General features: G+C 57.4%; 3 protein-coding genes across 4 annotated transcripts; all 3 read left to right on the top strand.

Moving 5' to 3' along the window:
* The first annotated feature begins 221 nt into the window (after positions 1-221).
* Positions 222-13,231, top strand: TIE1 (tyrosine kinase with immunoglobulin like and EGF like domains 1). 2 transcript variants are annotated; one of them, XM_084210928.1, is made up of 23 exons: positions 222-781; positions 1,246-1,533; positions 4,848-4,958; positions 5,066-5,221; positions 5,312-5,443; positions 5,733-5,873; positions 6,078-6,206; positions 6,590-6,735; positions 6,873-7,017; positions 7,268-7,426; positions 7,599-7,736; positions 7,836-8,126; positions 9,154-9,444; positions 9,976-10,169; positions 10,391-10,601; positions 10,731-10,841; positions 10,945-11,135; positions 11,263-11,376; positions 11,541-11,611; positions 11,864-11,904; positions 12,027-12,123; positions 12,372-12,471; positions 12,631-13,231. In XM_084210928.1, exons 1-23 carry the CDS (start codon positions 736-738, stop codon positions 12,700-12,702), a joined length of 3,375 nt encoding a protein of 1,124 aa, XP_084067054.1. In that variant the 5' UTR covers positions 222-735; the 3' UTR covers positions 12,703-13,231. The 2 variants fall into 2 exon arrangements, with proteins under 2 accessions (XP_084067054.1, XP_084067053.1); XM_084210927.1 differs by having other exon boundaries at positions 9,976-10,289.
* A 1,734-nt stretch (positions 13,232-14,965) lies between these two features.
* On the top strand, positions 14,966-20,647 carry MPL (MPL proto-oncogene, thrombopoietin receptor; the record flags this gene model as incomplete). The annotated part of the gene is given in 13 exon segments (XM_084211266.1): positions 14,966-15,068; positions 15,071-15,217; positions 17,278-17,407; positions 17,749-17,924; positions 18,143-18,396; positions 18,473-18,626; positions 18,791-18,920; positions 19,191-19,363; positions 19,467-19,609; positions 19,747-19,906; positions 20,073-20,160; positions 20,277-20,364; positions 20,444-20,647. Coding segments are annotated over 13 exon segments (1,950 nt in total).
* A 621-nt stretch (positions 20,648-21,268) lies between these two features.
* CDC20 (cell division cycle 20) lies at positions 21,269-26,030 on the top strand (the record flags this gene model as incomplete). Its single annotated transcript, XM_084211227.1, has 10 exons — positions 21,269-21,461; positions 22,010-22,155; positions 22,765-22,861; positions 23,399-23,527; positions 23,870-24,066; positions 24,383-24,477; positions 24,826-25,057; positions 25,167-25,292; positions 25,461-25,578; positions 25,852-26,030. The coding sequence occupies 10 exons, from the start codon at positions 21,269-21,271 to the stop codon at positions 26,028-26,030; spliced, it is 1,512 nt and encodes a 503-aa protein (XP_084067353.1).
* Positions 26,031-26,336: the final 306 nt, after the last annotated feature.

Genomic DNA, 26,336 nt, shown 5'->3' with positions numbered 1-26,336 from the left:
CCCGAGGTGTGCGCGGCCTCAGCCTCGCCGCACGCCGCTCCCCGGGGGACAGTCTGTGCAGGGCTGCTCCCGACGGCTCCTGGAGTCAGGGCCGTCTCCAAACAATGGGTGGAGAGCAGGAAACGCCGCATGGGAAACAGGATTTGGCTCCGCCGCCGCCGCCAGCCACGGCCCCTTGGCCCCTTTCCTTTCCCTGCTCCAGAGAGCCCTTCCCACAGCCATCAGCCACGGGGCTGCACCGAGGGGTTGGGGATGCCGTGCCCTGGCGGGCTGGGGCATGAGGCACTCTGAACATTGGACGAATTGCAGGATCGGGGCACCTCCTGCCTGGGTTAGGGGCTCAGCATGGCTCAGGGAACCCTGAGCACGCAGCCCTAGCCCTGGAGGGGTGGGCGGGTGCCTTTCCCTGGAAGAGCTGCCACCAGGCAGGGGAGCCCAGGGGCCCCTTGGCCAGCAAGCCCTGCCCCTGAGCAGCAGGCTGGCCACGGAGCCAGAGAAACGGGGGCATCTTTCAGTCCGTGTCCAGGCTATGCACCACAGGAGGTGGTCCCAGCTGCCCTGGAAGTCAAGCAACAGCACCGAGAAGAGATGGGGGACACGGGCAGAGAGCAGCGGACCTGAGCTGCTGCTCACGTGGAGCTCCTAGGCAGCCACAGCCTCCAGCTCTGACCCCTGTAGCCAGAAAATGCTGGGGATTTTCTGACCTCTGCCAGATTTGGAACAAGCTCGAAGGACATGGGACTCCAGCTTTATCTTCTGCTTCTCTTCCCACATCTGGCAGGTAAATTGCTCCTTTTCATCTGCCTTAAGTGAGCAGCCCCTGCCTCAGGGTGGGTTGGTGGGAAGAGGCAGCTGTGGAAGCTCAGCGGTGCCATTGGAGCAGGGTTGGGAGGGAGGAAATGTCCCTTTGTGATCAGCCATTTGGAGCTCTCAGAGGCCCCTAGCTGCCTCTCTCTGACATGGGAGGAGAGGCACCCCAAGAGCCCCATTCTGATGCATGCTTGGCTCTTGCTGGGGAGCTGATCCAGCTGGGGTCTCCAAAAGGAGAGCAGAAATACGCACTGTGTCATCCCAATGTGTCTGCAATGCACCTTGCTTGCCCTAGCTGTGCCTTCTGGGCTGGGGGTGGCAGAAATGTCCTGGAAAGGGGGAGACATCTGGGTGATGGGCTCTGGCCCCGAGGCAGGGCAGGTGTGTCCATGCTCTTGCCCAGCTGTGATGCACCCTTCTGCTCCCTCACCCCAGGGGCCATCCTGGACATCACCCTGGTCGCCAACGTGCAGAGCCTGTCCCACTCCGACTTCTTCCTCTCCTGCGTCGTGGGGGAGCACGATGTGAGCCAGCTGCAGATCGAGCGGGAGAACAAGATCGTGATGACACACCCCAAAATGGGCTTCCAAAACTACCGCAACCGCAGCAACCAAGTCCAGGCCAGGGGCTTCTCCAAGGCTGACCTGGTGGGGATCCTCTACTGCCTGGGGCGCACCCCGACCGAGCAGGCCCAGGTGGTCTATGTGCACAACAGCCACAATGGTGAGTGGCTTTTGGGGGCAGCAGGAGGCCCCTGCCTGCCAGTCGGGTGCACAGGAGACCTGCCTGCCCTGTGCTTCACCCAGCACCAGGCAGGGTGGTGGGGGACAGTGGTGACCCACAAGCTAGGTTTGGGGTCCACCAGCACCGGTGGCAGGGAGATGGAAGGGAGGTGGAAGGGATGTTCAGCTCGAGGGGCATGGTCAAGCCCCATGGAGGAGCCGTCTCTATTTATAATGGGGCTTGGGAGAAGGGCAAGGTCCAAGAGGAAGTTGAGTGCCCTTGGAGGAGGCTGTGGGGTCTGGAAATCATTAACCAGAGCAGGGGGTAGCCCTTTGGAGCTGTGCCAGCCCATGCCCCCACTGCAGGCTCAAGGGGAGGAGGTAGTGCTGCGGCAGATCTTTGGCAGCCTCCTCAGGTGCTGGACAAACACCATCCCGGGGCAGCACATCACCGTTCTAGCAGTGGGGCTTGCTGAGAGGCACTGCCAGACTGCACTGTAGCCAAAAGCAGTGCTGGGCTCGTCTCCCACTCCTGTTTTGGGCCATAAGAATCCAAAGGGCCTCCCTGGGCTCACCAGCAGCAGGGATACCACCTGGGGCAGCACGCTCCCACACCTCCAACCTCCCATCCCTATGCTTGAGATTTTGCAAAACTATTAGGACTGAAATTTTCTGTGATATTTGCCTCAGGATGCTTTCTAGCTCTTTTTTAGAAAGTCTAGCTAAAACAGTTGTCCTTTTGCTTAGAATAAGAGGAGGGGATACAAGTTTCCCTGCCTTTGTTAAGACACAGCTTCAGCAAGGAGTTCGAGTGTCTCCAAGCTGGAGCACAGAGGCTGCTGGTGTGGCCTAAGCATCCCCCAGGGAGCAGGACAGCAGGACTCAGCTTTTGTCCTTGTAAAGAAGCTCAAGCTGAAAAATGGCAGCAGTCCTGTTGGAAACAGAGCTGGATTGTCTGAGCAAGCAGGGTGGCACCGAGGAATGGAGCCGAGGCCAATGGACACAGTGTGGGAGACATGAGCAGCAGCATGGGCTGAGGAGCACAGAGGGATTTTTGCACCCCCAGATGTCCTTGTTTATAAATCATGGCTCTGGGGCTCCCTACTTGGGATAGTGCTTGTCATGGTGGGGTGTTCTCAGTCAGCCCCCACTCCTGGGTCCACTTAGCCAGGCTAATAAAATAGTGCTTTTGGAGGAGCCCCTGTGGGAGTTACAAGTGCTAAAAAAGGTGTCCCTTTCACAAGTTCCAAAGAAGCTTCTATTGCTCTGTTTAGAGAAGTTAAAAAAATAAAGGAATTAGTTAGCAAAAAAATTACATGTTTGCAGGAGGGCTGGATACAGAAGCCACTGAAGGGGCTTGGTGTGTGCCATCTCTCCTGTTTAGCCTGAGAGAACAACAAAGCAGGTCAGGGCGATTAAACAGTGGGTGGGGAATGCTGTTAGAGGAAAGCTGGCAGCTCCCAAAAGGTCATGCATGGAGAAGAACTTGGGAAGTTGATAAATTTTGGAAGCATTACTGAAAAAACAAAGTAAAGCAAACCAAAGAGATCCTGAGAAGCAATTTCAGAAGTGTTTAAATCCATCAATAAACTATCTTTTACACTTTCCAGAGCAGAAAAACAACTGCAGAAAACCAACATTTTAAAAATTTTTGTATCTGTGTGTACAACAGAAAGGTTGGGAAAATTTGCTGGAGGATCTGTCTAAAATGCAACTGCTGTTAGCAGGAGACAGGTGATAAATAGCAGAATGGAGCAGCACGACATCACCAGGCTGGGTGTGCGGTGAGCAAGGCTGTGTTGCTGCCCTTGGGAAACCAGACTTCCCTAAAACTTCTGTGTAGGGAGTTACAGGTCTGAAAACTCAAGTCAGAACCTGGCAAATTAGCAGAAACTGTAATAAAGAGCAGAATATGTGGTGGTGTGGTCCCTGAGAAAGAGGCAGCTGGGTGTGCAGTGGTAGGGTCTCTGGGGCGGCAGCAGTGAGGATCCTGTGAAAAAATTGATACTGTCTTCTCAAATTCCTGGAGAAAACTGGGAAAAATCCCTTTCAGAGGTTCTTTGAGAGAAACTTGCACCCAGGGGGTGGCAGGAGTGATCTTTGCATGGGTAAATAACTGACTAAAAAAAAAGAGAGTAGGAATAGGAGTGGTTCTTGTCACACAAGGGAGTTCCCACTGGCACAGCATGAGGTCTTTGCATGGACCTGTGTCACCAGCTGTGGGTGCAAAGAGCTGAACAAGCAGCCATGCTGGCTGCTGTCCCTGAGCTGCCTGGGGAGATGATGAATACACTATGGAGTGACAGAGAGCGGAGAGATGCAGCCTGGGAGGGCTTCAATGATGGAGTGACAGGTAACTCGGTGTGCACAAATGCAAAGTGTTGTGTTTGAGGGTCCCCAGGGAATTGTTGCCTTTCATTCCAGGGAGTGAGGTGGAAATGAAACAGAGTAAGGCCCATATCTCTGAGCCCACCACTGAGGGCTTCAAAGTCCGTGGAAGAAAGATCCTAACTAGAGGGATGGATGGGGAGGCGATTCTGGGAAATTACTGCCAAGTGTGACCTGCGGTGCCCTTCCCTGGGCGTCTGCGGCGTGTGCTGCTTCCTCCTGGTCCTTGGCCTCAGAAGGGTATCACACAGGGCTGGATGTGTTTTAGCTCCAGCCCGGCGTGGCTCCTTTTAGTGTGTGCAAGCTGGAGTACTGCCAGGCTCCAAAAGCCAGCAGCCGCCTGTGTCCTCCTTTGTGTCTGTCCTGGCACGCCCAGGGCTTGGTTTCCCAGGCCTTAAGGTATTTATAGCCCTGTTTGTGCTCAGGCTGGGGTCTGGCTGACTCACATTAATACTCCAGGAGTTCATTGCTGCTGCACACCCCAGCACCTGGGGAATCAGGAAAACAGCCATGACAGGGCTGCTGGTCCTGGGGGCTGGAGTGCAGCCTCCTGAACACTTAATTCCCCTCACTGGCCCTGATTTCCCTGCCTGCAGCACTCCAGGCAGGGTGCACCATGCACACTTATTCCAGATGTCACCTCCCCAGACTGCTGCCACCAGTGTCCTGTGCAGATGGTGGGCTGATCAGAGGGCAGGGTGCCAAATCCCATTCCTTTGTGTCTGCCTGAAGGTGCTGAAGGGGCCAGGAAGGGAGCCCTGTTCCTGCAGAGGCTTGGGGGGTCCTGGGTCCAACATGGAGCGGGCAGGGAGATGTGTCATGACATTCCAGCAGAAACATGCCAGGGTGTGTCCTGGTCTGCCCTCGGGTGTGAGTGCCCTCAGGGAAGTGACTGCTGTGCAATCTGTGTCTCCTCCTCCTCTGCAGCCCACCTCTTCCCAGTGAAGGCCACGCAGTCTGTGAATGTTGCTGAGGCGGCCACCTTCTCTGCGAGGATCCTCAAGAGGAAGGAGACAGATGTTATGTGGAAAAGAAACGGCAAGTAGTTCCAAGAGCAGACACAGAGCTGGAGCTGCTCCCAGCTAGTGCCTGGCACTGGCCCTGGGGGCACGGGAGGTCACAGATAACCCTCTGTCCCCTTGCAGGCACCTACTACCAAACCACGGACCGGGGCGAGGTGCAGGATGACCACGTCGTCCTGACACTCCCCAATGTCAGTGTCAGCGAAAACGGTGTCTACAGTGCCACATTCATGGGGGACAGCCCTCTGTGGAGTGCCTTCTACCGCCTCATCGTGAGAGGTGAGCAGGGCCCTGGCTGCCTGGGACTGGGGACAGCCGTACCCTGCCCTGCAGCAGGTGGCACTCTGGCCCTTTCTGCTCTCTCTGCAGCCTGCCCTGCGAAGAAATGGGGACCATCCTGTCAGAAGGACTGTCCCGACTGTCTGAACGGCGGCATCTGCCACGACCACGTTGGCGAATGCATCTGCCCTCCAGGGTTCATGGGCACCCGCTGTGAGAGAGGTGGGTTCCACCTGCCCAGCATTGGGTGCTGTGCCCAGGGCATATGCGAGGGCTCTCTTGCACCCCTAGACCTGAGCACTGTGTCTAGAAATGCCATGTTCATCCCCAGTGCCTCCCCATCCTCAGTGCCCTCTGTTTCTGGGCCAGAGCTGGACCACCCACATGGGTCCCATGTCTCCTCGAGGTGGTGATATGGGACTTGGGGTGCCCAAGCTAGCTCTGTGACACACACAGGCAGTAAGTGCATGGATGAATTGTGGGTGAGGGCAGACCATGCTTCTTTTTCCAGCCTGCCAGGAAGGCCAGTTTGGCCGCAACTGCCAGGAGACGTGCCAGAGAGCCCAGGGCTGCCAGGGGCTGAGCTTCTGCCTTCTTGACCCCTATGGTTGCTCCTGTGCCTCAGGCTGGAGTGGCTCCCGCTGTGACCAAGGTACGGGGACATGGGTGTCCATCAGCTCTCACCTAGCTGGGCTTCTTCCAGCGCCTGGCTGCTCTCCAGCAGCACCTCTGCAACCCTCTCCACATCTGAGGGTCAGCACAGGCTGAGCAGTACTGCTGCCTGCATCAGCTGCTTGCTGTCTCTGTGGTCCTATGCCATGGCCAGGGGTAGCAGTGAGCTCTTCTCTTCCCACAGCCTGTCCCTCAGGATTCTATGGCGCTGACTGTGCCCTGGAGTGCACCTGCCAAAATGGAGGCAGCTGTAACCGCTTCAGTGGCTGTGTCTGCCCCGCAGGCTGGCATGGGCAGCACTGTGAGAAGTCAGGTGAGATTGGCACAGGGCTGTGGCAGGTTTCCATCCCCCACCCTCTGGTGGGCACTGGCTCCTTCCTCATAAGTGGCTGGGAGGGCCATTGGCTATTGGTCTCACCAGCTGGTTCAGCAGGACCCCTTGGCTGCGAAATTAGACTCCAAGTCTGTAGAAACCAGGACATTGCAAGGGCAACATCTGATCTGGCATCCCAGCAGTATCTGTGCTGAGAGTGGTGCTGAGCCCAGCATGTGGGGTAGGGATCAGGGCTGGGCCACAGCATCCATCACCTTTCCCTTGGCACCACAGTCTGGCCGCATCTGGGTCCAAGAAAAGGTGCCAGGCTTTCTTGTAGGGAAGGAGCAGGGCCAGCCCTAATGTTGATTTCTGTCTACCAGACCGGTTCCCCCAGATCATCCAGCTGGCCTCAGAGCTGGAGTTCAACCTGGGCTCAGAGCCCATCATCAGCTGCGTGGCCATTGGCAACCCACTGCCCACCAGGGACAGCGTGGAGCTGCGCAAGGCTGATGGCACCGTGCTCAAGGTACTGCCCTGTGCCCCACCACCATCTCCATGTTGACAGCTCCCTCAAGAGTACCTGCAGCTTCTGGGCAGCTTCAGACTCATGGGGGCTGAGGCAGGGGCAGAGTGGAGGCGCTGACAGCACCCTCTGTGCCACAGGTCATCAAAACCATCATCGAGCCGAAGCAGATCACCTGCGAGTTTGAGGCACGGCACCTGACGAAGGCGGACACGGGGCTCTGGGAGTGCCGGGTCTCCACGACCGGGGGCCAGGACAGCCGGAAAGTCAAGGTCAATATCCGAGGTGAGGAAGGTGTGGTGGCATGAGCAGGACAAGCCAGGGTTGCTGTGGGAGGCTGGCAGCATGGTGCGGCAATACCACCCCTGCACCTGACTGGGTGCCTCCCATCGTGGGTTACAGCGCCAGCAGGTTTGGGTGATTATAAAAGACTTCCCTGACAAAGCTGGAAGGAGCCAAGAGGTGGCAGATGTATCCATGCTCTGCTCCTTGTTGCTACCAGTCCCACCAGTGTTATTCCCTTCTTCCCCCCAAGTGCCACCAGTGCCCTTGAGTGCCCCCCGGCTGTTGGCCAAGCAGAGTCGCCAGCTCGTGGTGTCACCTGTGGACAGCTTCTCTGGGGACGGACCCATCACCTCCATCAAGCTCTTCTACAAGCCCAAGGATGACAATTCTGCATGGTCATCCATAGTGGGTATGTGTCTGCAGGGCTGGGGGACAGTTAGAACCTGTGTGTGGGAGGGTGAGGTCTGGGGTGGGCAGATGTCTCCATACCAGGCCCCCTGTGGTGATGCTGAGGAGGATGCCGGTGGCAGGGCAGACTGTGGATGATGGGCATGGATTTGACATGTTTTCTTGGCCAACAGTCGACAACAGCGAGAACATCACCCTCATGAACCTCCGTCCAGTCACCGCCTACATCGTCAAGGCGCAGCTGAGCCGGCCAGGGGCTGGTGGGGAGGGCAGCAAGGGTCCCGAAGCCATCATGGTGACTGACTGCCTTGGTGAGCCTCCATCTCCTTGACCCTGACCATGCACAGCACAGAGCCTGAAAGGTCTCACAGCTGATGCGCCGTGAGATTTTGCTGCCTTTTTGTTTGCAGAGCCCACAGTCAAACCTGTGATCGAAGGCTGGTCCATAGAAGAGAAGAATATGCTTCATGTCAACTGGAAGTTACCAAGCAACCATGAGCCAGCACATGGGTTCATTGTCCACCTCTTTGATTCTGCAAGGCGGCTGGTCTCTGAGAAAAACATCACGTCCATCTCCGTGCTCTCTGCCCGCATCGGGGACTTGGAGTTTAACAAGGAGTACAGGCTGGAGGTGCTGGTGTACCACTGCACCAGCCTGGGGCCACCCTCTGACCCCTATAAGGTCATGATCAACAGTAAAGGTGGGTCCAGCGGAATGCTGGGAACTGTAACAGGGAATTACAATGATAAATCAGTTAAAATTGTAACAGCAACCATCCCCAGGTCTGGCTGTTCTTTATCCCATCTCTGATAGAACATGAACAGCCATTTGGGGAAAATGGGCCCTCCTTTCCTCACTAGACCCTGCAGTCTCCAGCACCAAGGAGCTGAGAAACATCCTAAGCTGAATGTGGCATTCAGGTCATCATGAGTGATGCTCACAAACAGATCTGTTCTCTACACCCTTGCTCAAACCCTGATGGACCTGTCTATACTTGCAGCCTTTACAATACCCTGTAGCAACTAGTTCCTCTCTATAATTATACTCTGCATGAAAAAAAATACTTCCCTTTGGTTTGCTTTAACCCTGCTGCCAGGTAATTTTGCTGCATGGTCAGTAGGGCCTGGGGAGCCCTGCAGTCCCACCTGTGGGCACACACACACACGCAGCCCCTGAAGTAGGTGGAAGACCATGCAGAGATGGAGCACCAGCCTGACCAAGCTTTCTGGCAACCAAGGGGAAAGGCATGCATGAGGCCTTTAAGGGGGCTTGACACTGTATGGTACCCACTGAAAGGACTGATAGGCATCAGGCTTGAGGGATGAGAGGTTTCCTCTGCTCTCTGCTTGTAAGAGCTTTGTATGATTTGGAAATTTGGGGTTAGGGATGTGGGAAGGCAGGAGGGGGCTCAGAGGAGGTGGTGGGCCGGCAGTATGTGACAGAGGCCTGAAGAAATAAAATGTCACAAGAGCTAGTCAATACACAGGCATTTAGACCTCAGATGGTGTGGCTGGAACATTTGGGAGTACAGTCCTGCTTCACTGCGGTACATGGAGAGCACCTCCACCTCCTCCAAGCAGGGGCCAGGGGTCCCTGAAGATCCCTCAAAGCTGACCTGGCTCTGGTTGCCACTGCCATCCACAGGGTGCAATCCTAACAGCAGCACTGAGCCCTGGCAGCACGAGGAGCCCCGTTCTGGGTCTGACACTCTTCTCTCTTGGTCCCAGGGCCCTCCTCCCCGCAGTTGCTCTCGGCAGAGCCCGTGTCCGACACCGCGGTCAGGCTCTCCTGGCAGGTGCCCGAGTACCCCAACGGGGGCATCACCAAGTACATTGTGGAGCTGCAGCAGGTGGGGGGCACCAGTGAACCCCAGTGGATTGACACTGACAGCGGCGCCGAGACCACCAAGATCGTTGGGGGCCTCAATTCCAGCACCAGCTACCAGTTTCGTGTCCGCGCCAACTCCCATGTGCCAGGGGAATGGAGCCTACCCGTGAAAGCCAAGACCCTCGGGGACGGTGAGAGGGGTATCCCAGCAGGCAGGGGGCTCACAGCTCTGCTGCAGCTTGGGCTCAGATTCTGGTCACCAAAGAAGGATTGGGGTGCTTGTGGCAACCTCTGAGCAGGGCTCTGAAGTAGTAGCCCAAGACCAAAACTTTTGGTGTCTTAAGAAAACCTGCTCCTCCTAGTCCTACAGGGGCAGGGGTGGCATGATGACATCATGTCACCTACAGAGTGACTCTGCCTTGGGCAGCAGGGGATGAGAATCAAGGGGCTGGGGAAGCAGAGCAGAGTTATCATGTGAGGAGATCACGGCTTGACCCAAAGCTGGTTGGAGGTCCATAAACCAGTGGTTCAGTGTCAGGAACTGGGCTGTGATACTTTCCCCTCTGTGCCTCTGTGGCACCAGGAGCTCAGGATGTGGTTATGGTATCTTCATTGGGGATCTTGGTGCTGGGAGAGGGCTACTGTCATTGGTGGTTGGCCATTAGTGCAGGCCAGGCAGGGCTTGACCATGGACCGCAACCCTCCATCCCTCCTTTTGGCAGGAGTGCTGAGCGTGCCGCCCAGCCTGGGCAGCCAGAGCACTGAGCAGGCGGGGACAGACCAGCAGCTGCTCTTGGCCATTGTTGGCTCTGTGTCCGTCACTTGCTTCACCATCCTCTTTGCTCTCCTGGCACTTTTCCTCATCAAGAAGAATTTTTTCCACCGGCGCCGCACCTTTACGTACCAGTCTGGCTCGGTGAGTGCCGCCTGCCCCGCCAGGACCGTGTCCCCTGCTCCCCAGGTCCCAGCCCGATCCAGGTCACGTTCCATAGCCTCCAGTCCGGATGCAGCCAGACCTCACTTCCACACGGAGAGGGTGCGGAGCCCACCCTTGCCCATGACTCCTGTCCTGCTGGGACTGCCGCATGGGCAGGCAGGTGCCCGGTGCCTCTAACCTCACCTGCTTCCATCTGCCAGGGGGAAGAGACCATCCTACAGTTCAACTCGGGGACCCTGACCCTGACACGCCGGCCCAAGCCACAGCCTGAGCCCCTCAGCTACCCCATCCTGGAGTGGGAAGACATCAAGTTTGAGGATATGATCGGGGAGGGCAATTTTGGGCAGGTAATCAGGGCCATGATCAAAAAGGACGGCCTGAAAATGAATGCAGCCATCAAGATGCTGAAAGGTGAGTGTTGGGGGAGGCAGGGAGGGTGGGCTGGCTGCTGCAGCTGTGTCCTGGGCCATGCTTGTGCTGGGGAAGCAGAGGAAAGGTCCCTATTGTAGCCTGAGATGTTCATCCCTCCTTTGCTTCTAGAATTTGCTTCAGAGAATGACCATCGGGACTTTGCCGGGGAGCTGGAGGTGCTGTGCAAACTGGGCCATCACCCCAACATCATCAACTTGCTGGGTGCCTGTGAGAACAAGGGTGAGGGCTGTACCATTCTACCCTGTTCCACAACCTCTGCCCAGCTGTCTATTCCTTTTTGCTGGGGAGAGCTCCAGTAGCCCAACCTCCTCCTGCCCCCCAGGCTACCTGTACATCGCCATTGAGTATGCTCCGTATGGAAACCTCCTCGACTTCCTCCGCAAAAGCCGAGTCTTGGAGACAGACCCAGCCTTTGCCAAGGAGCACGGAACTGCCTCCACCCTCACATCCCAGCAGCTCCTCCAGTTTGCTTCAGATGTGGCCAAGGGGATGCAGTACCTGAGTGAGAAGCAGGTACATCCCAGCAAGCCCTTCAGATCACCCTCTCCCTGAGGCCAGGGGGTTCCCCATCGGGGCATGAGGTCCCTTGGGGCCAGCAGGAGGGACCATGTAACTCCTGCTGACTGCTCTTGCCTTTCAGTTCATTCACAGGGACCTGGCAGCAAGAAACATTCTGGTGGGAGAAAACTTGGCCTCCAAAATTGCTGACTTTGGCCTCTCCAGAGGGGAGGAAGTCTATGTGAAGAAGACAATGGTGAGCCAGGAGTGAAACATCCCCATGGGGCCTGCACCAGTGTGATGGGCAGGATGCCCACCATCAGTGTGACCAACCCACCACAGCATGACTGGCTGGATCACAGCTGTCTTCCACCCAGGAGGCACCCCTCCAGCCCTGATGGTGGCTCTCTCTTTCCCCAGGGCCGTTTGCCAGTTCGCTGGATGGCCATCGAGTCCCTCAACTACAGCGTGTACACCACCAAGAGCGATGTGTAAGTGCTGCAGGCGGGGACACCGGGCTGGGGCATGGCTGTGGCCACCTCCACCCCTCTCTGGTGCAGTCAGAGATGCAATGCAATTGCTCTGGGTGCTGCAAGGGCAGGAGGTGATGCTGGTGCATCTTCCTAAGGAGCTGCTGGCTCGGCCCAAACCCTGGCTGCCTGTTCCACCCTGGGCTTTGCCCTGTGCCCATCAGCAGGGCACAGCTGGGCACTCTGTCACAGCCTCGGCTCCTCCCCTTTCAGGTGGTCATTCGGTGTCCTGCTCTGGGAGATTGTCAGCTTGGGTAAGGCTCTTCCCTGTCCCCTGCCTTCACTCAGGTCCCTGTATGTCTGGTTATCCTGGGACCCTGGGGGGAACACCCTAGGGACTGTCACCTCCTCAGCCCCTGAGTGTCTCTGGCTCTAGGGGGGACACCGTACTGCGGGATGACGTGCGCCGAGCTCTATGAGAAGCTGCCCCAGGGATACCGCATGGAGAAGCCACGTAACTGCGACGACGAGGTGTAAGTGGACAGAGCCTCGGCTGGTGGTGGCATCCGTGTAACCCCACCGCCCCAAAGGGCTCGCACCAACTTTCAGTAGTTCTGCCTGGTTGCCTCTGCATTGTGCCTGAGGGATGGGCTGGAGTCCCACACCCAAACACCTTTCCTCGGCTTTAGTTTCCTGCCTGCTTCCCCCATCTCCCGCAAGGAGCTTTTCTGTCCCCTCTCCTCCTGTGCGCACTGAGCCGCCCACGACTCTCCGCCCCCAGGTACGAGCTGATGCGGCAGTGCTGGCGCGACCGCCCCTACGAGCGCCCTCCCTTCGCCCAGATCTCCATGCAGCTCATCCGCATGCTGGAGGCCAGGAAGGTGAGTGGTAGCAGCAGAGCCATGCGTGGGGGTTAACCCCACCATCGCTTTTTGGGTGCAGGGAGACAACAGGGCACAGTGCCCGTGAGCATGCTAGTGGGGACAGGAGGTGGATGTGGACATGCTCACAACTGGCTCCTAACTGGGGTTCCCCCACAGGCCTACGTGAACATGGCCCTGTTCGAGAACTTCACCTACGCGGGGATCGATGCCACCGCCGAGGAGGCGTGAGGCTGCGCCGGCACCGCTCAGAGGGGCAGCGCTGGCCCCAGCCTGCTGGAACAGTGCTGTGGGAACAAGGGGCCGCTCGTCCTCTCCAGGGCCAAGGAGTCAAACAGCAGTGCCCCTTCCCAAGAGCGCCTTCCCTGCAGCAGGACTGTGCCGTCCCCTCCCTGGCATGGTGCCAGCCACTTACAGCCCCACACTGTTGGGACACACTGGGGTGGCCCCCAAGGACAAGTAACAACAGGGTGCTGGCAGCAGAGCAGGCAGGAGAGGGCCTCCCTCAGGAGCCAGGGTACTGCCTAAGCCCACGGACACACATGCTTAAACTTTGGGGCAAGAGGAGGAAGCAGCAATACAGCTGCAGCCCTCAGCATGCTCTGGGCCTGAAGTGGTGCCAGGGATTGTGAGCAACACTGCTGGCATGGGATGGGGCCATCCTGGCAGGTGCAAAAGGACAATGTTGGCTGTGCACAGCCTCCAGCTCTGCAGTGGCCCTTCAGAGATGTCAGCTCTGCTTTATGGACAATAAAGATCATGCAACAGCTGGGTCCAGAGGAGTGTTGGTGGGGACTCACCGCTGCCCCGCTGACAGCACTGGTTAACAGCATGTGGGGGCCCAGTAATCTGCTGCTGTGGTGGGTACTCCTCAGAATCCTGTTCCCACTGGGGTCCTGTGTTAATCCCCAGGAATGTCCTAGGATTCCCAGATGAGTCCTACGTCTCATCATGGCATGGAGATGGGTTTTCTTAGGATCCAACTGGGATCTTTTCCCACAAACACAATTTAAGACTTGGTCTTGTCCCCAAAAGGATATGGGGAACAGACTATGTCCTTCCTATGCGCAGGTGCCTCTTGCATGCTTAAAAATTGTTCCTGCAGCTTCCCCTCAGCTGGCTGGTCTTTAAAGGGCCTGCTCATCCAGCTGGGTCCTGTGGAGCTGTGCAACTCCACACCCTTCCCACCCTGGCCAGCTGGCACCTCCCAGCACTGTGCCAAGCCATCAGGTAACTTCCCACATCTGGCACAGTGACAGCTGTGTTTGACCCACCTGCTCCAACTTGTGCTGCTAAGGTGAGCCTCACGTGTCCATCCCTTGAGCTCTGCCCTGACCCTCCTAGAGGAGCTCCTGTCCCAGGCTTCAGTCCCTCACCTGCACTGCTGCTGTTTGTTACCCCGAGAGTGGTCGGGCTTCACCTCTGCTAACTTCAGCTTGCTCAGCCCTGAACATGCCATCCAGCTGTCTGTCTATCCATCTTCTGCAGTCCCACGAGAAGCAAGAGTGGCTCCTGTAGAACCTGGTATCCCTGCTGGAGACAGGGACATTTGCATTGTCCTTCTGGGCAAGTGTCTTTTATCCCCAGAAGGTCTCTGAACCCTGTCAATACCATTCTGATTTTCCATTCTAGCCTCCAGTGCTCTTTGGTGTGAACTGCAGCTGTTAGTGAGCAGCTGCTCTGCCACATCCCTGTGGTTCCCAGTGAATCAGTGATGGGGACTGGCTCTCACAAACAGCCTGACACATGCCACTTCTTCTGCACCCCCCCTGCTCCCAGCTGGGAACAGTGTCTGGGGCAGTGTCACCAGTCCTGTTCACACCTAGGTCTTTGCTTTTTTTTGACAAAATTTGTCTGTGGCAAGTTGGGGCTGGCATTAGTCTCCCCCCAGTGCCTCTAGTGCTGTCCTCAGCTGCCGGGCTTGAAGAAGAAACCCTGGCCTTGGTGCACAGGGGACACATGTGCCAGTGGCTCCTTGTGCCCTGGCTGGTGCCCCCTGGGCTGTGCAATAGAGCTGTGCCCTGGCAGGGTGGGAGACCCTCCAGCACCAGAAGTAATGGACTGGCAGGAGGTTGAGCATGACTGTGAGACCTCATGTGGTGGCCCTGCTCCTGCACCACCACCACTAGCACCTCTGAGGGCTTGGCCCCCTGTGCCTGCAGCTCTGCTCCCAGCACAGCCAGAGACGGTGCTGCTGGCAGAGCAGACCTGGAGTACACCAGTGCCAGGCAGCACAGGACACGATGGAGGCAGATCAGCTGTGCCACATCCCATGCTGCCATGTGGCAGCAGCCCCAACAGCCTGCCCTGCCCCACACAGGGGCCTCCCTAGTTTCTCGGGGGTTGTTTTTCTTCCTACCCCATCCTCCCAGCATGCCAGTAGCCACAAGGGCAGGACATGCCACCTATCTGATAGGAGCAGTCTCTCTTGGCACTGCGGCCGGCGGCAGAGGGGCTGTGGCCTTGTGGTTTCAGGCACAGGGAAGTGCTGGTGATGGGGCGGGGGGAGCCCCCAGCCAGGCTTCCTGAGCTGCACAGCCACCACTTCCCAGATAAAGGTATCGCCTGGAGGAGCCGCAGCAGCTCCCAGGACACTGGAAGGGACGAGCCTGGCACGTGTGGCTCTGGCACACAGGTTGCAGGATGGCAGCCTGCCTGTGCCAGGGCTGGCAGCTCTCACTGCTCCCTGCCATCCTGCTGAGCCTCTGCAGCCCACCGTCAGCCCCTGAGCCAGTGACATCCCAAGGTAGGTCCTTGGGGCTATTCTCTCCCCCAAAGGATGGGCCAGAGAGGAGCTAGAATGCCAGGTGTGGGGAGTGAGCACCTCAGAGCAGCCAAAATCTATGGGACTGGGAAGGGGGCATTGCAGGAGGGTGTGCAGGGAGTGTTCAGGGTGAGCAATGGAGCGTGCTTCTCACCTGTGGGACACCCTGAGATGCTTGGAGTAAAGGAACGTCCATGCTCTCTGCAAGCAGAGCTTGGCCGCCCATGGGTTGCCCCTGAGGATGGCAGCCTGGCGCTCTCAGTCCTGCTCAGGTAGCAGAGGGGCTCCTCACTCATCAGAAGTTTTCAGAGTTATGACATGATAAGGGTTTGAACAAGACCCAAGTTAACATCTGATGGCACAGCTCTGCACCACGGGCAATGCAGTGGCACCTCTAGGTTAACCCCAGGGCTCCTGCACCAGCCTTGCTGTCATGATCTTACTGTCCTGCTGGACATCCTCAGCCGATAGCTGGCCCCAGTCTGACGCACTGCAGCTGCCAGAGCCACTCCCCAACTTTGTCTCATTTCAGAATGAAATCATGCATTCTTTAAGCGCCTCTTTAGCCCCTTTAGAACTTTCTGTAACACCATAAAATCATTAATTGAATAAAACCCTGTTGATCTCCTGCTTGTCTCTCCAGCCCCACTCCAGGTCTGTGGCCAGGACAGACTTGGGAGCACATTTTAAGTCACCCCCATAGGGGCAGTGGGACGAGGGTCAGGGTTGGACTCTGCCCACAGCCTCTGCAAAATCGTTGTGCCTTGAGCCCTCCGCTGGCTTGGCAGCACTGCCCAGGCATGGCTGGTGTGGGCTGCAGAGCTGGGCAGCTGCCCTTCCTAAGAAATGGGCTGTGCTCAGCAAAGATGCTCTGAGAGCCCACAAGACCAAGGCTCCCACTGATGCCATGGGTCCCCGTGCACTGAGCTGCTGGGACCTGGCCACTTCATCTCCTGGTGCTCAGAGCTGGGTGAGGTCATGGAGCCAGCATGCGGCCTGGGGTGGTATAATGGGGACAAAAAGAGAAGAACAGGTGGGGGGGCTGTGGAAGAGAAGGGACAATGGGCATGGGGAAGAAGGCAACACAGGGCAGGGAAATGAGAAACGGGGCTGGGGGGTCAGAGCAAGAGAAGGGACAGAGTAAGCAGAAGAACACCAAGAAGGTGGCAATATTTGGGAACTGTGACATATTCTTTGCCCAGGGTGGGCTCAGCTGGCAGTGCAGGGGGGTGCAGCAGAGAATGGATACACTCAGCAAATACAGCAGACATTGGCACTGGGGTTGTGGGGTCCCAAAGCTGGGGGCTACCCCTGGGGAAGGCAGCAAATGCCAGCAGAAGAGGAGGAGAAAGAGGGCTGGACCAGGTCGCAGGGCAGAGGGAGTGGGGGGAGAAGGGACTGCTGAAGCAATGTTGGGGACAGCAAGACCACACCTGTGCATCACACATCTGCACCTTGGGGCTGTCTCCTCTTCCACAAGGGCAGACACCATATGTCAGCAGAGCTACCAGTGCTCCAGATAGAGATCCTGCAGGGCATGATGCTGCAGTTTGTCCGTGTAATGACAGGGAGCTTACTGAGGGGGACAGACACGCCCCCAGGGCAGGGGTTTGGGCATCCCCCCTGCCCAGGACCACATGCTCCCACACCAGCCCCCAGGCCCTTTCCCTTTCCCTGGGGTGCTGCTCCTCCTTATCTCACTTCCGCGCACCTTCCGGCATGAGCAGGGCAGGGGTGCTTCCCCCTGATCGCTGGGCCCTGAGCTCCCCTCCGACCGCAGGGCTATTTTGGGATGTTTGTTTGTCCTCAAGGACCTCGTGTACTGAGGAGGGGGCGTGGTGGGGCCAGGAGGAGCCCTGCACCAGCCAGGACCCCCATGCAAGCCAGCAGCTAGCATGGGTGCCATGGCCCTTCCCAGTGTGCCAAGCTGGTGGAGAGCACCTGTGCCACAGCCATGCTCAGGTTGCCCCGCGTGCCTGAGGTGGAAGCAGGTGAGATGGGGACGGGTTTGTGCCCAGGGACTCCTTCATGGCTCCTCCCAGATGCTGCACTGCTAGCAGGCGTGTCCGAGGACATCCTCTGTTTCTCCCGCTCCTTCGAGGACCTCACCTGCTTCTGGGATGAGGAGGAGACAACAACTGGGATGTGCCACTTCTACTACTGGTACAGCAGGTAGGAGATGGTGGGGACACAGCCCAGCCTCCTCCTTGCTGCACAGAGAACAGCAGGGTCAGGGTGTCACAGCTATCTGGGCCATCCCAGTGGCTCCAAGCTGCAAGGAGAGATGGAGAGCCCACAGAAGCTATACAGCAGCCACTGCACACCCTGCAGCAGGGCTGGGGGCTTGGCTGTCCCTCAGTCCCATGGGGATGGTGCCCTGCAGTGGATTATGGCACAGGAAAGGAGCTTGGTGACACCGAGGTCTCAGTGCTGTGCCCCACATTGCCTCTCCTCAAGCTTGGCCCAAGGCAGGAGGTGTGAGGTGCTGCAAGACCCCACTCTCCGTTCCTCAGGGATGTGCCCAAAGCGTGCATGGTCTCCACATGGCACCGCGGGGCTGGCGGGAAGCGACACGTCTGCGTCTTCCCCAGCCAGGACGTGCGGCTCTTCACCCAGCTCCACCTCCGCATCCTGGATGCCACCACAAACCGCACAAAGTATTGGCGGGAGCTCAGCGTGGATGCAGTGGGTGAGTCCCTTTCACTGGGCAATGCCCTGTGACAACAGGACAGTCCCCAGATCTGAGTCCCCTGGCCTTCTTCCTGCCATGGGGGCTGGCAACACCCTGAGCCCTGCATGCACAGAGGCAGCCTGGGGGGACACTTCCACGTGTCCCCCAGCAGGACCAGGCATTGCCCAGACCAGGGCTGCTGCAGAAGGACAAACAGCCTGGCATGTTCTGTGCAGGTCTCATTGCTCCCCCAGCGAACATCACAGCCCGCTGGGCTGGGGCTGCAGGGCAGCTCTGCGTGTCGTGGCAGCCACCACTTGCTGACTTCCCAAACTTCTTCCTCTACGAGGTGTGGTGCTGCCCTGCCAGCTCCCCAGGGATGCCCTGCAGCACCACATTGAATCCTGGTGGGCAGCACCCTGGGGACCCCTCCATTCAGTCAATTGTCAGCACCCACACACCCAGGGCAGCCTCCCCAGCACTGGGGCAGGTAAACAGAGGGGTCAGGGATGGGCAGGAGGGTTTGGGGCCGGCAGTTGCTCCTCAGCTTGGCTCCTCTCCTGCAGAGGCTGGTGCAGGCCAACACTTGGGTGGTGCTCCAGGTGCAGCCAGGAGTGAGGTACCACATCCAGGTGCGCAGCAAGCCCGACGGTACCTCCATGGATGGTGTCTGGGGGCCCTGGTCGCAGGCACTGCCTGCTGAGACACCCCACTCCTCCGGTGAGCAGCCACCCCCTCTGCAGGGGTGCTGGCAGGAACAGCAGGGAGGCACCCACGCCTGGGGCTGCAGGGTTGGGGGTCCTGTTGTAGGCGAGGTGCGACTCCCAAGTTTTGGGGGCCAAGGGGAAGCACCCCTCTCCCTGCCCTGACTCTGCCCTGCCCAGGAGACATCGGGCTGTGCTGCAGTACCCCCGACCTGCGGCACGTGTGCTGCAAGTGGAGCTGGGACCCTGCAGAGCCCCACAGCTCCCACCAGCTCTTCTACCGACCACCTCCAAGCAGGGCTGGCACAAGGTAAGGGGCATGGCAGGCAGATGGCACTCAGGCAGGCACATCCCAGGGACCACTAGTCCTGCTGTGTCCCAATATCCCACACTGGGCCCCTTGTCCATGTCCTGCTCTGTCCTGCCCTACCACCACCAATCCCATACCTCCTCACCACCTCTCCTGGCCACACTGCACCTCTGGCTACAAGCAGCAGTAGCTTTCCTGGGCAAGTGCAGGAGGAATGCTGACTGTGGGTATGCTTTGGTGGGACTGACTGGCTCCCCACTCCTTCCACAGGGAAGATGCATGGCAACAGTGCGAGGAGGTGAGCAGGGGAGCACAGGGCACCTATGCCTGCACCTTCCAGCCCAAGGCTGGCAATGCCATCTCCGTCCTGGTGAATGTCACCAGGACCAACATGCTGCCCACACTCAGCTACTTCAAGGAGCCCTTTTGGCTGCACCAGGCTGGTGAGTCCCAGTGCCACCACAGCCCCTGCCTGGCTCACAGGGGACACAGTGTCCCATGTCCCATTTCACAGGAGCGACACATGCCTGTCCCCAACACCAACAGTGCTTACAGATGCCCCACAGCTTGTGCAGGCCACAGTGTCTCAGGGCCGGCTGAGCCTGCAGTGGCTGCCGCCCCTGGAGCTGCCGGCAGAGCAGCTGGACTACCAGGTCCGCTATGCCACGGAGAACAGCCATGATTGGAAGGTAAGGCCAGGACACCCCGAGCAGCGCTGCCCACCTCCGCTGCTGACACACGGCAAGCGCGGGGTTGGGCAAACCGGGGCCCGCCCCTGGGTGCCACCGCACAGCAGCCGTGCCTCCAGCTCGGCTCTGCCCCGCAGGTCCTGCAGGTTCCACGAGCAGCTACGAAAGAAGTCCTGGACCTGCGGCCAGGGTCCCGCTACCACGCTCAGGTGCGGGCCCGGCCCAGCGGGCCGTGGTACCAGGGCAGCTGGAGCGCCTGGTCCAAACCTGTTGTTGTTGATGCCATGGCTGATGCGGGTAAGGGACAGGGCTGGAGGCTGCGGCCACAGGAGCCACACGGCTGACGGCAAGAGACGGAGAGTGCTGGAAAGGGGGTGGGGAGCAGCGGGCAGGGTGCTGCGAAGGGCTCAGAGGTGGGGTCTCTGGGAAAGGCTATAGTTCCAGCGTTCCTCCTCCGATGCAGGCTGGCTCATCCCCAGCGTTACGGTGGTGCCGCTGCTCTTCTCAGCAGTGCTCCTGGGGCTCCGGTGCACCTTCCCCTCCTTCTACAGGTAAAGGGCTGTGCCAGGGGCAGGAGGGGGAGGTCCAGTACCAAGACTGGGCACCTCGCACGGGGTATTAGAGCACCTTCTGAGGGTACCTTCGATGCCCCTTCCTCCGTACCCAGCAACGTGAAGCAGAAACTCTGGCCGCCGGTTCCGGACCTGCACCGTGCTCTGGGCAGCTTCCTCCAGGAAAGCAGCAAGCACGGCCAGGTGAGGAGGTGGGGCAGGGCGGCTCAGCTGCCCCCCGGGGACAGCTCGAAGGGCAGCCCCTACCCTTCCACTCCCCCAGGCCAGCACATTCGAGAAGCAGTCGCCGGAGGAGGCCGTCCTGCCCTGCTTGCTGGAGGTGCTGCCCGGCCCGCGGCGCGAGGCGGGCCCGCCGCCGGAGCACGCCGGGGGCCGCCTGTCCAGCACCGACATCGCCAACCAGTCCTACCTGCTCATGAGCGGCTGGGAGCCGCGGGGAGCCCCGGCTGCCCCCACCCCACCATAAAGTCTGGTCCCCCCCGAGCACCCGCCTGCTCCTTCCTGCGCCGCCCCGCCCTCGGCCCCGATCGCCCCGCCCCAGCAAGAACGCCCCGCCCCCGGCCCCAGCAGCACGCGCGGAGCGCCCCGCCCCGCAGGGCGGCTCAGCCAATCGCGTTGCGTCGCGCGGCCGTCGCCTGGCAGCGCGCGGCCGTTGGGTTTGAAGCGGCCAACCGGGGCGCCGTCCGCGCGCCGTTTAAAATGCCGCGGCGCAGGCGGTGTGGGCGAGCAGTGGCGGCGCGGCGGAGGTGAGTGTGCCACAGGGCCGGGGAGGCGGCTTTGAGGCGCAGTCCCGAGCGGGGAGGCTGTGATGAGGCGGACGAGAGGAAGGAAGAATGTCGCTTATCGGAGAGAGCCCCAGAGAAGGGGTGTCGGCCGATAGAAAGGACCCCCAACGAGCGGAGGGAGGGCGTGTGGGCTGATGGAAAGTGTCCCGAGGAGCGGTTGGGGAGAGTGGTGGGGTGTCCGGTGGTGGGGGCGGGCGGCCGGAGGGCTTGCAAGGTCCGGTGGTGGGGAGACCGGCGGGGCCTGTCGGAGCAGGCTGCAGCCCGGCCGGTGGGCACGGCTAACGCCGCCCGCCCGCAGGACCATGGCGCAGTTCCTGTTCGAGGCGGACCTGCACGGGCTGCTGAAGCTGGACACGCCGATCCCGAACGCGCCGCCTGCGCGATGGCAGCGCAAGGCCAAGGAGAGCGGTCCCGGGCACAGCCCCGTCGGCGTATCGCCCATGAAGCCGTCCAATCGCTCCCACAGCTCCAGCAAGACGCCGTCCAAGACACCCGGTGAGCGCCGGCCACCAGCGGCAGAGGTTGAGCGCGGGAGCCTCACCCCGCTGCTTGTCTGTAGCCATGGGACTCTGGGCTCCCTGCCACGCTGCCCTACCGGCTTGCTGGTCAGGCAGGAGGAGGGGGGCTGTGCTCCTGACAGTCACCCGCCTCCTTCCCAGCATGAGGGGCAGAGCTCTGAGCACTGGGGCTGGCGAACTGCTGATCGCCCAGCTGAGCCTTGCTGGCACGGCTGCATGCTGGGACAAGTGTGGGCGGGACTATCAGCTGACAGCTTTACATCCTGTAACGGTGTTTTTGTATCTTCCCCTTATCTCTGGACTTTGGAGTTGTTGCACTAGACCCAAGGAGTTGCTCCAGACAGTCCCTACCAGAGCTTGGTGGCAGGGAGGAACATATAAGTTAGTTGTGACTGGGTGGCATGAAATCTCAGAGTCCTACTTGTCTGGTGGGTGTGATGTGGAAGAATGCTGGGTTTGCTCTCGTGAAAACTCTAATACAGGCTGTTAAATAGTGTAAGACAATATTTTCATATGTGAATGCAGGTAAATCTGGATCCAAAATTCAAAGCACCCCCACAAAGGCTGGGGGGGATCGCTACATTCCCAACCGCAGCGCTATGCAGATGGAGATGGCAAATTTCCTCCTAACCAAAGAGAATGACCCTGCTGAGGAATCCCCTACCAAGAAGGTGAGCATGTTGCTAAGCTACAATTACTTCAACAACCACTTAACCTTCCTGCCCCTTTAGAGAGGAGTGAACTATAGGTTCTATCGAGTGGACACATGGGAAGCCCCAGCCATCACTACTTTCAGCCCTGGCCTTCAGGACCTTGGATGAGATTGAAGCTGTACAGACTGCCATGCATTCTAGCCTATGCTGCTTCTGGTAGCAAAATTTAGCTTTTGACTAATGAGGCTTTAAAATGTGGCAGGCAACAAAAACACAAAGCTGTGAGCCTATGCAAAGTGAAACTGCTGGTGGTAGCTATTCTAGGACAATGTCTACAGAGGGAACACTTCTGGAATGTTTTACACTGTGTTCTGAAATCTGTTTATGAAGCATTTGGTCGCTTTGTGGCCGTGGCTTTTCCCACTGGCAATGACACTGAATTTGCCATTGTATGACAATGAGTGAAAATCTGAGGAAAAACTGCCTTCACCTCCCTGTGTGTGGCTGACCCTTGCAGCACAATCGAACACCTTCAGATTCTAAGAGAAGGGGACTTAGGTGTCTGTTTAAATTGCAGTGTGGGAGTTGTTTTAAATGCATTGCACTGAGGGTGATTTGTCTCTGTAGGAGCAACAGAAAGCCTGGGCAGTGAATCTGAATGGTTTTGATGTAGAAGAGGCAAAGATCCTCCGCCTCAGTGGAAAACCACAGAATGCTCCAGAAGGTATGGTACAGGGTCTCTGTGAGCTGAATCAGCAGGAGAGATCGGGTCAGGGGAACAGCAACGCAGAGGGCTCTGTGTGTGGTCACAGGAGAAATCAACTGGTTTCTGAGAGCTGTACAGGCTGGAGTCTCCTTTCTTAAGGTTTCTGAGGTTGAGGGAGGGCATAACAGTTACAGTGAATTTATTTAGGAAAGTTGCTATGACTGCCAGTTGCTCACCTATACTGCAGGTTCCAAACCTTCATGAAGTCTGTAAGAGCATCAAACTTTCTGCTGTGCACTTTCTAGCTTAAACTGCCATTAAATATAATGGCATACAAAAGCCCAAGTGTTTGTTAAATTTGTTTCCATGAATGAGGAAATTGTAGCTCACCCCTGTTCAGCAGTTCATACTGCCAGTGATTTTAGTGCACTGCACTCTTGTGAGTGTTTCTCTTAGGACTTTATTTTCACTCCAAGGGATTCCTAGTTGGGTGAGCAGCGCTCAGCTGGGAGAACGCTAACTCCCAGATTAACAAACCTGTTCCTCTGCACGCAGGCTATCAGAATAACCTGAAAGTGCTCTACAGTCAGAAAATGACGCCTGGATCCAGCAGGAAGAATAGCAGATATATTCCCTCAATGCCAGACCGGATCTTGGATGCACCAGAGATCCGCAATGACTACTGTAAGTAGGCTACAGGCATCCAGAACATTCTGCACTGGATTGCTGTTCCTAGGACAGTGTAACTGGACTGTCTGTATTATTTTATGTACCCAGGCTAGCACAGACCACTTCTGGAGAGTCCCTGTGTAGTGTTAGAGGGACAGTGGTCTAGGGTACTGTGTAGATGCCTTGGAGCAGGGTACCTGAGCCCAGCAGCTGGGCATAGTGACACTCAGAAGGCTGCCCCTCACCTGTATGTGTGTGTGTGCACATGTGCACCCACACCTGCTGCATCAGCACTGGTGAAGGGCTGGGCTCTCTAGCTAAGCATGGTGTGACCTGCATTGCTCTTTCAAATTGTAGATCTGAATCTCATAGACTGGAGCTCCCAGAACTTCCTAGCAGTGGCTCTGGACAACTCTGTTTATCTGTGGAATCACGCTACTGGGGAGATTATTCAGCTGCTGCAGATGGAGCATCCAGATGTTTACATTTCCTCTGTGTCATGGATTAAAGAAGGAAACTACCTTGCTGTTGGCACAAGTAGTGCTGAGGTCCAGGTGAATGCAGGAGTAAAACTAGAGGTGTTTTCTAGGGATTGACAGAACTATGGGGCCTGGGGACAAAACCTTGGCTGGCAGAGGAAGGATGCCATGCACCTGACTTATTTTCCCTGGTGTGGGATGGAACTTCCCCAGCCAAATGCAGTGTGCAAGGCAGGGTTTGGTTTGGGGGTTTTGTGATAAGTAGTGTTACCTCCTGTGCTGTAGTCATGAGATACACATTTTCTCTGTTTCCTTACTGTGCAGTGAGGTTTCTAGAGCATAGAAATAGGAGTGGGTTTCTTCCGAAGAACTTTTTGCTTTGCCTTTCTAGCTATGGGACATTCAGCAGCAGAAACGTCTCCGAAACATGACCAGCCATTGTGCCCGTGTGGGAACCCTCAGCTGGAACAGTTACATCCTCTCCAGGTAAAGCAGTGGGTCAAGGGCAGTTTCCAATTGTGGCAAACTCCTATCCCTCAATCTATGTGTGGTATGGGTTAAGGATAGCAGAGAAAAGTTTCTGTCCTGGCTTGGGATTCTTACTCAGCCTTATCTGTTGGGACTGTGAGGAGAAGGCCTCTTTCCTGTATTGCAATTTGTGCTGAAGTTGTAAAGAGCTTGTGTGGGCGTTTCACTCACACCAACAGACCAATTACCAGTTACTGGTAAGACTGGTTGAAATCCAGTGGCAGGTATAGCAGTCTTGCAACAACAAAAAAGGATTTGGGTGAAAATGTGCAGCCTGACCCTGCAAGCCTTCTCTTCTCTCTGCAGTGGTGCACGGACTGGGCACATCCATCACCATGATGTCCGAGTAGCTGAGCATCACGTGGCCACCCTCACTGGCCACACACAGGAGGTGTGCGGACTCAAATGGTCTCTAGATGGCCGCTACCTGGCCAGTGGTGGCAATGACAATCTGGTGAACATCTGGCCATGCACCCAAGGTGGGGGTGGAGACTTTGCTCCTGTACAGACCTTCACTCAGCACCAGGGTGCTGTCAAGGTGAGCACAGGGCTCCCACAGGCAGATATCTGTGTGGAAGGCAGACATGCAGCATTGGCTGGGTGCAGGTCACCTCTTGTATGTCTTAAAATGAACTCCTCTCTCTCAGGCTGTGGCGTGGTGCCCATGGCAGATGAATGTTCTGGCCACTGGAGGTGGCACTAGTGACAGACATATCCGCATCTGGAACGTGTGTTCTGGCGCCTGCCTCAGTACTGTTGATGCCCATTCCCAGGTGAGAGATGAACATCAGCTTAGAGACAAACACCTGGCAGCACACCTACACAGAGCTGCTGGCTCCTCAGGCTCAGAGGCATGGGGAAGGAGAGGGATCATGCTCACCTTCGAGCGGTGAGCATCAGCACAAGCACCTCATCTTACCTGTGTTACTGCCTCTTTTCAGGTCTGTTCTATCCTATGGTCAACAAACTACAAGGAGTTTGTTTCAGGCCATGGCTTTGCACAGAATCAGCTGGTAATATGGAAGTATCCAACAATGACCAAGGTTGCAGAGCTGCAAGGTAGGCGGATGGGGCCTGGAGGGGGGGGGCTGTTAGAGGTTGAAGGCAGCCACACTCCTTGGTTTGAGCCTGCAGCATCACTGATACAGGACAGTATTCAGGGGCATGCTGCTAGGAGTAAAGCATGCCCACAGGCTGTGGAAGAAATACCATTACTCCAAGTGTATGCTCCTGGTCTGAAATCATGCTGGCAGGGCTCATGGGAGCATACAGGAGTAAAGGGGCATGTGCGGATCAGCTCAGCCCTGATTGCACACTCCTCCTTCTCCTCAGGTCATACTGCCCGAATCCTGAACCTGACCATGAGCCCTGATGGTACAACAGTGGCCTCAGCTGCTGCTGATGAAACACTACGGCTCTGGCGCTGCTTTGAGATGGACCCCATAAAGAAGAAGGAGAAAGAGAAGGCAAACAGTGCCAAAAGCAGTATTATTCACCAGAGCATCCGCTGACAGCACTGGGTTGTTGTGGGGAGGGGGATATTTGGTTTACACACTGTACAGTATTTTAAATGTTAATAAACTGCTTAACTTGACTTTTTCTTAATGGAGTCCAATGGATGAAAAGGCCATGGCTCTCTACCCGAGTCCTTCTCCCTGAGGCTGGGGATCTGGGCAAGGGGTGGAGACCTAGGTCTTAAGGGCTAGTTTACAGGCCCCTGAGCCTAGCACAGCCTAGCAGAAAGGATGCTGTGCAGGGGGCTGTACTTGTTTCTGTCCCCGCTAAGACAGATAGGTCGCCTGCCCCATCTAGATGCT

Source organism: Fringilla coelebs, assembly GCF_963513975.1.
Source record: "Fringilla coelebs genome assembly, chromosome: 9".
NCBI lineage: Eukaryota > Metazoa > Chordata > Aves > Passeriformes > Fringillidae > Fringilla > Fringilla coelebs.
Note: the sequence above shows the minus strand (reverse complement) of the source record. Positions and strands in the feature narration are given on the sequence as shown.

What these genes read in the sequence shown, in the direction of transcription:
- TIE1 (XM_084210927.1), top strand. Translation starts at nt 736, where the DNA reads ATGGGACTCCAGCTTTATCTTCTGCTTCTCTTCCCACATCTGGCAG. An exon ending in CTACCGCCTCATCGTGAGAG is followed by an intron (nt 5,222 to 5,311) that starts GTGAGCAGGGCC and finishes CTCTCTCTGCAG; the next exon opens with CCTGCCCTGCGAAGAAATGG. An exon ending in GCATGCTGGAGGCCAGGAAG is followed by an intron (nt 12,472 to 12,630) that starts GTGAGTGGTAGC and finishes GTTCCCCCACAG; the next exon opens with GCCTACGTGAACATGGCCCT.